The following is a 14083-nucleotide window of genomic DNA, read 5'->3' on the forward strand; positions in this document are numbered from 1 at the left end:
GGTAATCTGGGCATTGAAGTGGAGATTGCTTCAACTCGTGTCCGTCCGAGGCATTATCCTATGGAGAACACAGGAGTGAAAAAGAGACACTCATTGTTTAGTCACTAAGTCGTGTCTGATCCTTTTACCACCCCCATGGACTGTAGCCCGCCAGGCTCCTCTGTCCATAGGATTAGCCAGGCAAGAACACTGGAGCAGGTTGCCATTTCCTTCTTCAGGGAATCTTCCTGACCCAGGGACTGAACCTGAGTCTCCTGCACTGGCAGCTGGATTCTTTATCACTGAGCTGCCTGGGAAGCCCCATGAGAGCATAGATCCAGCTCAATATGAGCTCATACCTCTGTGATGAGGAAAACAAACCTATGTGTAACCAGTGTCCCCAGACCTCATCAACCTTGGCAATAAATAAAGTCATGTTAACAATAATACTAAAATTTTGCAGGATCAAAGTCTTCAACTTATCTGACCATAGGACCACAGTGCCACCATTCCAGTCTTTCATAACATACCCAGTTGTTGCCTGGAAAGGGGACTCTCTAGCACACTCTTGGTCTTGAGCTCTGACATGCTCTTGGGGACCTGCTGCCTGTGAGCCATTTGAGGACACCTGCTTTACCCCAACTACAGGTGCCCTGGGTGAAGCTATCCATTCTCCGGGCTCTGTGTTTCACTCCTCATCTTGTATTGGGTGCTCTCTGTCCTCTATGGTCTCATCCACACCCTGCTCATCCACATCAGTGTTGCTCTCTCAGACCTCAAAGCAATACTGACTGTGGCTTTCTCCTATTTTCCTTTTCCCTGTGGAGAGACCTCATCCCTGAGCAGCCCACCCTATTCTGTGTTATGCCAGCTCCTCACTCTATGGTCCCACCTCTCCTGCTTGCAACCACTGTACCCTTCACTCCAAGCAAAATTTTCAAGCGTGATCAACACATGCTCATGGACAGGATTGGTGGTGGAAGCAGAAGTGGAGGAGGTAATTGTGAGACCCTATCTCTACTTGGTTCCACCAGCCTAGTGTCAAGTGCAATGGATAGAAAAGGAGAAGTTACTGATGAGAAGATGAGTCCCTGGGCTCTGGCAGTGTGAAAGAGGGAGCAGTTCTTTACAGATGAATCAGCAGAGCCAGAACTGACCTAGACGTTGAGAGACAGGGAGAGTTGACTTGATCTGAGGTTCAGTTCATTCCACTGATAATGACTGAATGCCTATTAGTGGCTTAGACTGTTTTACAAACATGAATCAGGAGCTCATGATGGACCAAGGAGGGAGGCTACCTTATTTCTGTGTCTGAAGGCAGTGGTTATGCTCTGAGCATGTGGGTTGGGGAGAAGGAGGAGGAAGACTCTCCTGGCTTGTTAGTGATGGGGAATTCAGGGAGGGCTTCCTTGAGATGGTAAAAGCTGAGCTAAGAATTAAGGCATGCTGATGAGTCAAAAAGTGAGTAGAGCAAGGCAAGGTAAGATCACTGGGTGAATGGTATGGGGGGAAGTATTTGTCTTTGGAGCAGATAGCCAAGCTCTCACACCCTGTGACTGTAGCAGAGCCATTGTGGAGGAAGAAAGACTCCTCTTCTTTCCTGGCAAGGACTCAGCCAATGAAAAGCCATAGATCCTTTGTTGACCACAGCTCTCTTAACTTCCCTTTTCCCTCTATGAAAGTTGCGAGGTCTTTTCTCTGGTTACAGCAAGTGAGAGCGACTTTTTGTTTCAGAGCCCGGGCTTCTCATTGTGGTCACTTCAGTTGTGGGGCACAGGCTCTAGGGCATGTGGACTTCAGTAGTTGGGGCACATGGGCTCAGTTGTGGCAGTTCCTGGGCTTAGTTGCTCCACAGCATATGGGATCTTCCCGGACCAGGGATCGAACTGGTGTTTCCTGCATTGGCAGGCAGGTTCTTTAGCACTGAGCCACAAGGGAAGCCCCCCTCTTTGGTTGTGAGCTCCACCAAGTTTCCAGTCTCCTACCTGGATCCCAGATCCCCACAAAGTCACTTTTGTCGGCATATGTGTGTGTGTGTGTGTGTGTGTGTGTATGCACTCAATCAAGTCTATTTGTAGCCCCATAGACCATAGCCTGCCAAGCTCTTCTGTCCAGGAATTCTCCAGGCAAGAATGCTAGAATGGGTTGCCATTTCCTCCTCCAGGGGATCTTCCCGACCCAGGGATTGAACCCACATCTCTTGTGTCTCTTGCATTGGCAGGTGGATTCTTTACCACTAGCGCCACCTGGGAAGCCCACTTTTGTCTGCATAAAGTGAAGTGAAGCGAAAATTGCTCAGTTGTGTCCAACTCTTTGCAACCCCATGGTCTATACAGTCCATGGAATTCTCTAAGCCAGAATACTGGCATGGGTAGCCTTTCCCATCTCCAGGGGATCTTCCCAAGCCAGGGATCGAAGCCAGGTCTCCCGCATTGCTGGCGGATTCTTTACCAGCTGAGCCACAAAGGAAGCCCAAGAATACTGGAGTGGGTAGCCTCTCCCTTCTCCAGCAGATCTTCCTGACCCAGGAATTGAACCAAAGCTTCCTGCCTTGCAGGCGGATCCGTTACCAACTGAGCTATCAGGGAAGCAGTACGTGTGTCTGCTTATGGCTGCTAAATGGTTGTTGCTGAGGGCACACAAGCACAGGACCTACTATTTGCTTTCTTTCTCAGTCTTTCTTTATGGCTCTTTTCTAACTCTGAGGAAGGAAGACACCACATTTTAAGATGCCCTAGGGTCAAGGAACTGAGCAGCCTCCAACTTCAGGCCAGTGAGGTCCTGAGGTCCTCAATCCCCTAACCTGCAAGGAACTGAGTCCTACAGTGACCATATGAATGAATGTGGAAGCCTTCACTTCCCCAGTCAGGCCTGGAGACAGTTATACCACTGGCTGATGGCTTGATCGTAGCCTTGCGAGAGGACTCAGTTCAAGTATTTTTGATGAAATTTAGCATCCATATTGAGAGATTCTGCAAGTTTAAAATATACATGATTCTAAGGACAGTATGAAAATAAGAATGTAAAATATCTCACTTATAGTTTCATAATATTGATTATATGTTGAGATGATAATGTTTTAAATATATGGATAAAAGAAAATGAATCATTGAAATTAATTTTACTTGCTTACTTTAGCTTTAAAATGGTCCCTGCTACAGACTCAGAAACAGTCTTGTCCCCATGAGGCTTCTAGAAAATTTTAAATTATATATATGGCTCAGATAAGTTTCTATTGTGTGGCTCTGGATGATATCTTCTTCCTCCAAAAATTATTTATTTTTGCATCTATTAGGCACTAAGATTAGATCACTTTTGTTCAAACTGGACCTGAGCTGATTCAAAGCTGAGTTTCATTGTTTGTGAAGGTTGGCCAGTTACGATTTCCTAACAAAACAATCCAGTGGATAAGAGGGCTGCTGCTGCTGCTAAGTCGCTTCAGTCATGTCCGACTCTGTGCGACCCCATAGACGGCAGCCCACCAGGCTCCCCGGTCCCTGGGATTGTTCAGGCAAGAACACTGGAGTGGGTTGCCATTTCCTTCTCCAATGCATGAAAGTGAAAAGTAAAAGTAAAGTCTCTCAGTCATGTCCGACTCTCAGTGACCCCATGGACTGCAGCACACCAGGCTTCTCCATCCATGGGATTTTCCAGGCAAAAGTACTGGAGTGGGGTGCCATTGCCTTCTCCAGAAAAGAGGGCACAAGCTGTCAAAAAGTACTTCTTCTTCTTTTGTTGTTGGTTGGTTTTTTTTTTTTTTTTTTTGATCAGAGAGAGTGTAATTATATTTTTTTAATTTAAATATATTTATTTTAATTGGAGGCTAATTACTTTACAATATTGTATTGGTTTTGCCATACATCAACATAAATCTGCCACAGGTGTACATGTGTTCCCCATCCTGAACCCCCCTTCCACCTCCCTCCCCGCACCATCTCTCTGGGTCATCCCAGTGCACCTGCCCCGAGCATCCTGTATCCTGCATTAAACCTGGACTGGCGATTCATTTCTTATATGATATTATACATGTTTCAATGCCATTCTCCCAGATCGTCCCACCCTCTCTCTCTTCCACAGAGTCCAAAAGACTGTTCTGTACATCTGTGTCTCTTTTGCTGTCTCGCATACAGGGTTATCGTTACCATCTGTCTAAATACTATATATATGCGTTAGTATACTGTTTTGGCAGATCAGGCAATGGCACCACACTCCAGTACTCTTGCCTGGAAAATCCCATGGATGGAGGACCCTGATGGGCTGCAGTCCATGGGGTCGCTAAGAGTCAGAAATGACTTCACTTTCACTTTTCACTTTCATGCATTGGAGAAGGAAATGGCAACCCACTCCAGTGTTCTTGCCTGGAGAATCCCAGAGACGGGGGAGCCTGGTGGGCTGCGGTCTCTGGGGTCGCACAGAGTCAGACATGACTGAAGCGACTTAGCAGCAGCAGCAGCATCATACTGTATTGGTTTTTCTCTTTCTGGCTTACTTCACTCTGTATAATAGGCTCCAGCTTCAGCACTTCTTAAAGAAGAAATACAACTGGCAACTTAATATGTGAAAAGATATCCAACTGCAGTTTTAACTGGAATTAAAGATCCAAATAAAAATACTGCCATTTCTCAACTTCAGTTTGTAAAAATTAAAGATATTCATTTATAACAACCCTTTATGAAAGGGACGTGGTAAACAGACACTGTGATAACTTAGTGGATGTACACATTAGTGCTAAGTGTCATGGGGTCTACCATGGTGGTAGAGTGGTGGAGGTGGTGGTGGTAAAGCTCTCAAAATGTGTTCTGGATTCATCCTCATGAGAAAGGTCACCTAGAAAATTATATCAAAGGTCATTTAATATGAAGAATCCTGGTGAGATGATCTCATTCCAGTTCTTTATGGAACAAGTCCAGCCATAGAGAAACACTTTCTAAGGTCACAGAACAGTGCTTACAGCCCACACGCATGGTTGTCATTCTCAAGAATTTTTCCCCTTGAGAGAAGCTCATTCTCTTTAACCCCAAAGTGACTGGAGACCCAAGAGTATCAGGAAAGAGACCGATTTCATCTGTGTTCTTTAGACTGTCACCAGGCACTGCACCCAGAGGCAGGGAGGCTCTTGATTTTGACGGCCCAGTGGGGTTATGGAGGATGGAGCCTCAGCACACACATCTTCCCTCGCTCTTCTCCATCTGTCAGTCCTGCCTCCTGTCTTTCTAGGATCATCTCCTAGCCAGAGGAAGCAGAAGAGCAATACCTAAACTGCCTTGTATCATTACACCTTCATCAAAACTTAAACTTTTCTTTTCCTGGTTGGATGGCTGGGGCCCAACAGTAACATCAAAGGTGCTAGTTATTCCATGGCCATATGCTAATAGGAAGTGATTCTATAGATGAATTTTATTCTCATCTCCCCTCCTATTCATTCTTCATTTTCTCGACACCCATCCTTGAACTCATCAGCATTCCTTAGGCATCTAGTTTGTTACCCTTAATTCTCTCATCCTTTCTCACCTCCCATCCTCTCATGTCCTTTTCCTAATTTCCATTTTTCTTTCTTACTACTTTTGTTCACCATGCTGTCCCATCCCTCCACATATCCTCATTTTCATCTTCAGTCCTCCACTCCTAAGTCTTTCTTACTTCTCACCCTCATACCTTTCCTTCCTATCTTTATCTCAGCCTATCCTTCCAGTTCTCGACTGCAAGAGGAGATTACAAAGAAGACAAGCTCCAGGTGTAGCCATGGACAGTTTTGGGAATGACAGAGTAGAGAAACTATTTTTCCAGGTTACTGTCCTCGTGGGAAATTTCCTTCAACCCAGAAAAGGCAGAAAAGGAGGGACCCTATCACCCCTCATGCCAGTGACCGCCTCCCTAAAAGTACCCGCCACAGGGAACCCTGAACGTCAGAGTTTCTAAGGCTGTAGATAAGTGGGTTCAGCATGGGATTGATAATTGTGTTGAAAACTCCAACTCCCTTATCCTTGTCTGAAGCCTCCTCTGAACCCAGGCGCATGTAGTTGAAGATACCAGTCCCATAGAAGAGGCAGACCACAGTGAGATGGGAGCCACACGTGGAGAAGGCTTTCTTCCTGCCCTCCACTGAGCGGATTCGTAGAACTGCAGCTGCCACATGGATGTAGGAGCTGATGATGAGAACCATAGGTGTACCTGCCATTATGAAACTCATGCCAAAGAGCAGCAGCTCATTGAGCTGAGTGCTGGAGCAGGAGAGCTGGAAGAGCTGTGGGAGGTCACAGTAGAAGTGATTGACCTCGTTGGGACCACAGAAGTTAAGGGTGGTTAGGGCAATAGTGTGGGTCAGTGCATTGGTGAAGGCACAAGCCCAGGACACAGCCACTAGTATCCTCTGGACCATCTGTCTCATGCGAGTGCTGTAGGTGAGAGGTCGGCAGATGGCCAAGAATCGATCATAGGCCATGGCTGTCAACAGGAAGCAGTCCATCCCAGCCAGAAGGTGGAAGAAGAAGAGCTGGGAGAGGCAGCCTGCATAGGGAACTGTGCGCTTGTGGGACAGGAGACGGCCCAACATGGCAGGAACAGTGACGGTGATGCACCCAATGTCCAGCACCGATAGATTCCCCAAGAAGAAGTACATGGGGGTGTGGAGTTTGGGTTCCACCAAGATGGCTGCCAGGATGCTGAGGTTGCCCCCGACAGTGACCAGGTAGGCAAAGAGGAAGAGTACGAAGACCATAGGCTGTAGATTTTCTGTTTCCACTAAGCCCAGTAAAATAAAATCAGTTAGAGCTGTCCTGTTGGTTCTAGCTTCTGGCTGCATGAGTCTCTGTAAGGAATTGTCACAGGAGTGGAAGTTTCGATCTACTTAATGTAGTTATTCAACATAAACATTTTAAACCATATATGTTCAGAGCCCCATGGTAAGTTCCTAGCTGTCTGGGTGATGGTTTTCCCACTCCCTGGGATCACTTACACCTCACTCACTGACTTCCTTCATCCTTCCATGTCTTTACCCTGCTCTTGGCTGAGATGCCCCAAACCGCCAGAACTTTGTCCCTCCCATCTTCTCCCAGTTGAAAAATGTTAGAATAATTGGCGAAATAAATTCAGATAAAAGCAAACTTCCTCTTTGAATACAGTGAGACTAAAATGTAAATACCCTAACTTACTCTGAGGGATCAGCCCAAACCAACAAACAGATTTCAAAATAGAAAAATTAATGGTATTTGGAGAGAAATATCTAGAAAGCATTTGAAAACACAACCCAGGTTCCAGGACTTCTAGACATAATGACAATGAAGCCAAGATATGGCAAGAGTCAGAAAGAAGATACCCATGACTGTCAGGGTATCCTATCAAGATACTCCAGCTATCAGGAACTCCAGCCCTTTCTCCAAGGTGGGCGACATAGTCGGAAGAATAAAATAAAAAATCTTTATGTCAATAAATTGCTAGTATTATTTGCTAGTATTGTTGCTCTTTAAGCCCTTACATGAAACTTTGATAGTGGCTTATTTTAAAATAATTTATTCTTTTCATAGTATCGGCTACTTGCTTCTGGAATCAAAACTTTAAGCATGACCTGTGGATTGGTTGCTACTAGATGCCGTTAGTTTTCTGCACAGCAAAATCACCCATCTTGCACTTGGCCTTGTTTCGGGCATGGTGGACTGACCAGTAGCTCTAACAGCATATGTGCATGCTCTATAGTGTCCAACTCTTTGTCACCTCTTGAATTGTAGCCGCCAGGCTCCTCTGTCCATGGGATTTCCCAAGCAAGAATACTGTACCTATTATGCACCTGCATAATAGAGAACCAGATTGAGCTAAGTCTTTCAAATCTTATAATAAATTCTTGATTTTAAAAAAATCCATGTCTCTCTATTGCCCATGGAATAAGCAGAACCAGGGCTTCACTAAGAGTAACATTGTTTCCCTGCATAGAATGCACTGGATCAGAGGCTGGGAAGTCAGAACAGAATGGAAAGTGTGATGAGAGCCTGAGCTTGGGTGAAAATTGGATATGGTGATCTCTAATGTATAGCCTTAAAATTCTGAGATCATGTGATCAGTGAGATATGGGGATCATCTTCAGGCCTGATCATCATTGATGAAGTTGATCATTGATAAATACAGATAGGCAAATCCCTGGATGGAGACTAGTTCTTTTCATATATTATACTAAGGAGCAATGACCTGCTCTCTGTTTTTGCTTTGGGGTCCATTTTGACCCAAACATTAATTGTAACCCTGTGGTTTTCTAACCTCCTTTCTCATGCTGTTTTCTGTACTGGCGATGACTTCCTTCCAACTCCACATGCCCAGGTATTTCAAGAGTTGACTGCAATGCTGAATTCTGAATGAATCCTTCGTGGAAAGTTCTCCATTTCAAAAGGAGCTCTGTCTCCTCTAAACTTCCACTACACATTATTTTATTGAACTTATTACAGTTTCCCTTCTAGCTAAGATATTTTTCTATAGAGTATATCTCCCCTACTTCTCTGTAAGCTACTTGAGGACAAAAATATTAATACATGTTTGACTCAGTTTTGCAGTAACAGTACTTAGCACAATATTTCCCTTATGGTATATACTCAATACTTTAAATAAATAAATGGATGAGTCAAGTGTTCATAGGATTTCAGAGAAAGAAAACATCAGTATAAGCTGGAGTTGTCATGGAAGAGTCTGATTGTATTGGAATCTGGGACAGAATTTTATGTGTGTGCATGCTTAGTCGCTCAGTTGTATCCGGCTCTTTGCAACCCCATGGAGTGCAGCCCTCCAGGCTCCTCTGTCCATGGGATTTTCCAGGCAAGAATTTTATGGATTAGTATAGTTAAATGAAGTTCCAGGGGCAGGTGCATCTGCAAGGTTGTTGTAAGGACTACTGATTTCTTTGGTTTTGATGGAACAAGCAGATAGAAATCTACCCTGACATTTTCCTTTTCATGTAAACCACTCATAATAATAAGGCCCTTAGGAGAGCTGTACCTTACAGACAAGCAAGTTATGGCCAGGGATAGAAGAGCAATAGAACAGCTGCTGACAACCCTCAGTTGGCTGGAGATACAGCTTGTTTGAAATCAGTGGGATTCTGGGACGAACTCAGATCTTCCAGAGACATCCAGAGTGCCTTATGGGTATGATGCCCATCACTGAGGATTATCACTCTCAGGGCTTCATAATGAGCCTCGATTTCTCCCTACTGAGCCATGACAAACTCCTACTTTGGAATTCCACCCAACTCCTCCAAGATTCCAGTGATGAACAGTTCAGCAAAGCCTCTGACTGGAGTCAAGTTTCTAACTACCTGATGAAGTGGGTCCTGTGCAGCAAACTGGACTCAGTGAATCCCCCTAGTACTTACTCCTAAGAGTTGCAGGGGCTTCTGTGGCAGCTCAGCTGGTAAAGAATCTGCCTGCAATGCAGGAGACCCCAATTGGATTCCTGGGTTGGGAAGATCCCGTAGAGAAGGGATAGGCTACCTATTTCAGTATGCTTGGCTTTCCCTGGTGGCTCAGATAGTAAAGAATCTGCCCCCAATGCGGGAGACCTGGGTTTAATCCCTGGGTTGGGAAGATCCCCTGGAGGAGGGAACGGCAACCCACTCCAGTATTCTTGCCTGGAAAATCCCCATGGACAGAGGAGCCTGGTGGGCTAGAGTCTGTGTAGTTGTAAAGAACAGGATGAGCGACTAAGCACAGCACAAGCGTTGCAGAGAGCAGGCTTCATTCAAGAGAAGGAGACATGGACAAAAGGGCCCAGAAAAGGAGCCAAGATCTTTGGGTTACAGTCCCAGATCTTCTAAAAAGGCTCCCCGCTTCAGGGGCATCAGTTGCACCAAGTATAAAAGCAGTTTGAGCTGATGGCAGCAGAAGCCCCATTTCTGTTTTGTAAGAGCAGAGGAAGAACCTGCTCTTACAAAGTGAGGACTCTTACAGAGTGAGGACTGTGAGTACTCACCCTGGAACAGCCATAGACACCAGAGAGTGTTTGCAGGAGAAGATGAGGAGCTCTGCAGACGTATCTACACAGAAATCCAGGAAGGGGCTTTGTATAAGGAAATGAAAGAAATTATAGGACTGTCTTCTCAATGGTATCCCCTGGGGCCTCAGAAATTAGCCCTCCCAGGAAAGCAGAGACAAATGGGGGAGAGAGACAAGTTGTTTTATAAACAACTCAAGCTCTTCATAAATATAGCAGCAGTGCCTCATACCTTCTCGTATTTAGACTTTCCTTGAGGAAAAAAAAAAAAGTTATCTCTAGCCTTGGCTTTATGGCAGGTCATTATGTCAGTGATACGTAGCCCACTAATGGTGGGGTTGCTGAGGTCTGCAGGACTTGTCCGTATTCTCCAAGTCACCCAGGAAGTTAGAGTGTAATTGAGACTAGATATGGGTTTCCTGAGGGAGCAGTTTTCTTTCTCAGATGTCAGTCCCAAGCAGGGCCTATGAGCAGAGAGCAGCTAATTTCCAGACTTGCTGTGGACCTGGGGATGTGGAGGAAGCCCCAGCAGAAAGGAAGAGGGAGAAGTTTGCTTCAAATCCCGTTTCCTAATGAGCCCTCAAGAATGTGGGGCTTCCTCCCTCAGAGCCTCATTAGTGGGGCCCCTGGGACTGTGTCTTGGGGATCCTGTAATGATTCTGGAAGTGCTGGTAAAAGAGGGATGTTGAGGGACTTCCCTGGCAGTTCAGACGTAAAGAATTCGCTTGCCAACACAGGGGACATGGGTTCAATCCCTGGTTGGGGAAGATCCCACATGCCGAGAAGCAACAGAGCCTGTGTGCCACAATTATTGCACCTGTCCTTTAGAGCCCTGGAGCCACAACTACTGAGGCCATGAGTTGCAGCTACTGAAGACTTCGTGCCCTAGAGCCGCTGCTCCATAAGGTAAGCCACAGCAAGGAGAAGCCCGCTCACTGCAGTAAGAGAGTAGCTCCTATTCACCGCAACTAGAGAAAGCCTGTGCACAGTAATGAAGACCAAGCACAGTCAAAAATAAATAAATAAAATTATGTTTTTAAGTTTGACTCACTTAAAAAAATTAAAAAAAGACATATGTTGAGCTTGAAGGACTCCTGGTTAGGTCTCAGCATACTCTAAGAAAGGAAATACCATTTATGTCCAAAAAGAAATAACTTGCTCATTAACAATAATTCCCATACCTGGCTGTGGTAGGGCCCCAAAGATATGCAGGTACTAATCCCTGAAATCAACTTTTTTATTTTTATTTTATTTTATTTTTAAACTTTACAAATTGTATTAGTTTGCCAAATATCAAAATGAATCCGCCACAGGTATACATGTGTTCCCCATCCTGAACCCTCCTCCCTCCTCCCTCCCCATACCATTCCTCTGGGTCATCCCAGTGCACTAGCCCCAAGCATTCAGTATCGTGCATCGAACCTGGACTGGCAACTCGTTTCATACCTGATATTATACATGTTTCAATGCCATTCTCCCAAATCTTCCCACCCTCTCCCTCTGCAACAGAGTCCATAAGACTGTTCTATACATCAGTGTCTCTTTTGCTGTCTCGTACACAGGGTTATTGTTAGCATCTTTCTAAATTCCATATATATGCGTTAGTATACTGTATTGGTGTTTTTCTTTCTGGCTTACTTCACTCTGTATAATAAGCTCCAGTTTCATCCATCTTATTAGAACTGATTCAAATGTATTCTTTTTAATGGCTGAGTAATACTCCATTGTGTATATGTACCACAGCTTTCTTATCCATTCATCTGCTGATGGACATCTAGGTTGCTTCCATGTCCTGGCTATTATAAACAGTGCTGCGATGAACATTGGAGTACACGTGTCTCTTTCCCTTCTGGTTTCCTCAGTGTGTATGCCCAGCAGTGGGATTGCTGGATCATAAGGCAGTTCTATTTCCAGTTTTTTTTAAGGAATCTCCACACTGTTCTCCATAGTGGCTGTACTAGTTTGCATTCCCACCAACAGTGTAAGAGGGTTCCCTTTTCTCCACACCCTCTCCAGAAAACAGGAATAGAAGGAACATACCTCAACATAATAAAAGCTATATATGACAAACCCACAGCAAACATTATCCTCAATGGGGAAAAATTTAAAGCATTCCCTCTAAAGTCGGGAACAAGACAAGGGTGCCCACTTTCACCATTACTATTCAACATAGTTTTGGAAGTTTTGGCCACAGCAATCAGAGCAGAAAAAGAAATAAAAGGAATCCAAATTGGAAAAGAAGAAGTAAAACTCTTGCTATTTGCATATGACATGATCCTCTACATAGAAAACCCTAAAGACTCCACCAGAAAATTACTAGAACTAATCAATGATTATAGTAAAGTTGCAGGATATAAAATCAACACACAGAAATCCCTTGCATTCCTATACACTAATAATGAGAAAACAGAAAGAGAAATTAAGGAAACAATTCCATTCACCATTGCAACGGAAAGAATAAAATATTTAGGAATATATCTACCTAGAGAAACTAAAGACCTATACATAGAAAACTATAAAACACTGGTGAAAGAAATCAAAGAGGACACTTATAGATGGAGAAATATACCATGTTCATGGATTGGAAGAATCAATATAGTGAAAATGAGTATACTACCCAAAGCAATTTATAGATTCAATGCAATCCCTATCAAGCTACCAACGGTATTCTTCACAGAGCTAGAACAAATAATTTCACAATTTGTATGGAAATACAAAAAACCTTGAATAGCCAAAGCTATCTTGAGAAAGAAAAATGGAACTGGAGGAATCAACCTACCTGACTTCAGGCTCTATTACAAAGCCACAGTTATCAAGACAGTATGGTACTGGCACAAAGACAGAAATATAGATCAATGGAACAAAGTAGAAAGCCCAGAGATAAATCCACGCACATATGGACACCTTATCTTTGACAAAGGAGGCAAGAATATACAATGGATTAAAGACAATCTCTTTAACAAGTGGTGCTGGGAAATCTGGTCAACCACTTGTAAAAGAATGAAACTAGAACATTTTCTAACACCATACACAAAAATAAACTCAAAGTGGATTAAAGATCTAAATGTAAGACCAGAAACTATAAAACTCCTAGAGGAGAACATAGGCAAAACACTCTCTGACATACATCACAGCAGGATCCTCTATGACCCACCTCCCAGAATATTGGAAATAAAAGCAAAAATAAACAAATGGGACCTAATTAAACTTAAAAGCTTCTGCACAACAAAGGAAAGTATTAGCAAGATGAAAAGGCAGCCTTCAGAATGGGAGAAAATAATAGCAAATGAAGCAACTGACAAACAACTAATCTCAAAAATATACAAGCAACTCCTCCAGCTCAACTCCAGAAAAATAAATGACCAAATAAAAAAATGGGCCAAAGAACTAGACATTTCTCCAAATAAGACATACAGATGGCTAACAAACACATGAAATCAACTTTAAATCATGTAAAAGGGACTTTGTAAGTGTGATTGTTAGGGGTCTTCATCTGGGGAGATTATCCTGGATTATCCAAGTGGGCCCTGTGTGATGTGTAATCATAAGAGTCCTTTTAAGAGAGAGGTGGAGAGATATTTGACTACAGAAATGAAAAAGGCAACGTGGGGACTTCCTGGCAGTCCAGTGGTTAAGATGCCGAGCTTCCATTGCAGGGGGTGCAGGTTTGAATCCTGGTCAGGGAACTAAGAGCCCACATGCCACAGGCCGTGGCCAAAAAGACAATGTGATGATAGACATGGAGACTGGAGTGATGTGGCCACAAGCCAAGGAATGCCAGAAGCCACCTGAAACTGGAGAAGACATGGAATAGATTTCCCCTGGAGCCTCCCAGGAGAACTCTTCCTGCTGACATCACGAAGTTAGCCCTGTAGGACTCATTTTTGACTTTTGGTCTTCAGGACCCTGAGAAGATACATTTGTGTTAAAGTCACTGGATTTGTGGTACTTTGTTACAGCAGCAACAGGAAATAAATATACTGGCCAATATATCCTGGCAGGAACTGGAATTTCCTGCAGTTCATAGAGGAGCAGTGTGGGAGTGGATCATGAGGGCCCAAGGACTGGGGTAGAACATAAGGCTGAACAGGGAGAGTTCATTGACATGGCATCACTTGTCATGATTCAGGATTTA

The 14083-nt window shown here is 44.1% G+C and overlaps 1 protein-coding gene across 1 annotated transcript; it reads right to left on the reverse strand.

Moving 5' to 3' along the window:
• On the reverse strand, positions 5834 to 6781 carry OR3A2 (olfactory receptor family 3 subfamily A member 2). Its single transcript, NM_001389839.1, has one exon. The coding sequence runs from the start codon at positions 6779 to 6781 to the stop codon at positions 5834 to 5836; it is 948 nt and encodes a 315-aa protein (NP_001376768.1).
• Between the last annotated feature and the right edge of the window lie 7302 nt (positions 6782 to 14083).

This window comes from Bos taurus, chromosome 19 (genome assembly GCF_002263795.3).
Source record: "Bos taurus isolate L1 Dominette 01449 registration number 42190680 breed Hereford chromosome 19, ARS-UCD2.0, whole genome shotgun sequence".
Taxonomy (NCBI): domain Eukaryota; kingdom Metazoa; phylum Chordata; class Mammalia; order Artiodactyla; family Bovidae; genus Bos; species Bos taurus.

What these genes read in the sequence shown, in the direction of transcription:
- OR3A2 (NM_001389839.1), bottom strand. Translation starts at nt 6,781, where the DNA reads ATGCAGCCAGAAGCTAGAACCAACAGGACAGCTCTAACTGATTTTATT.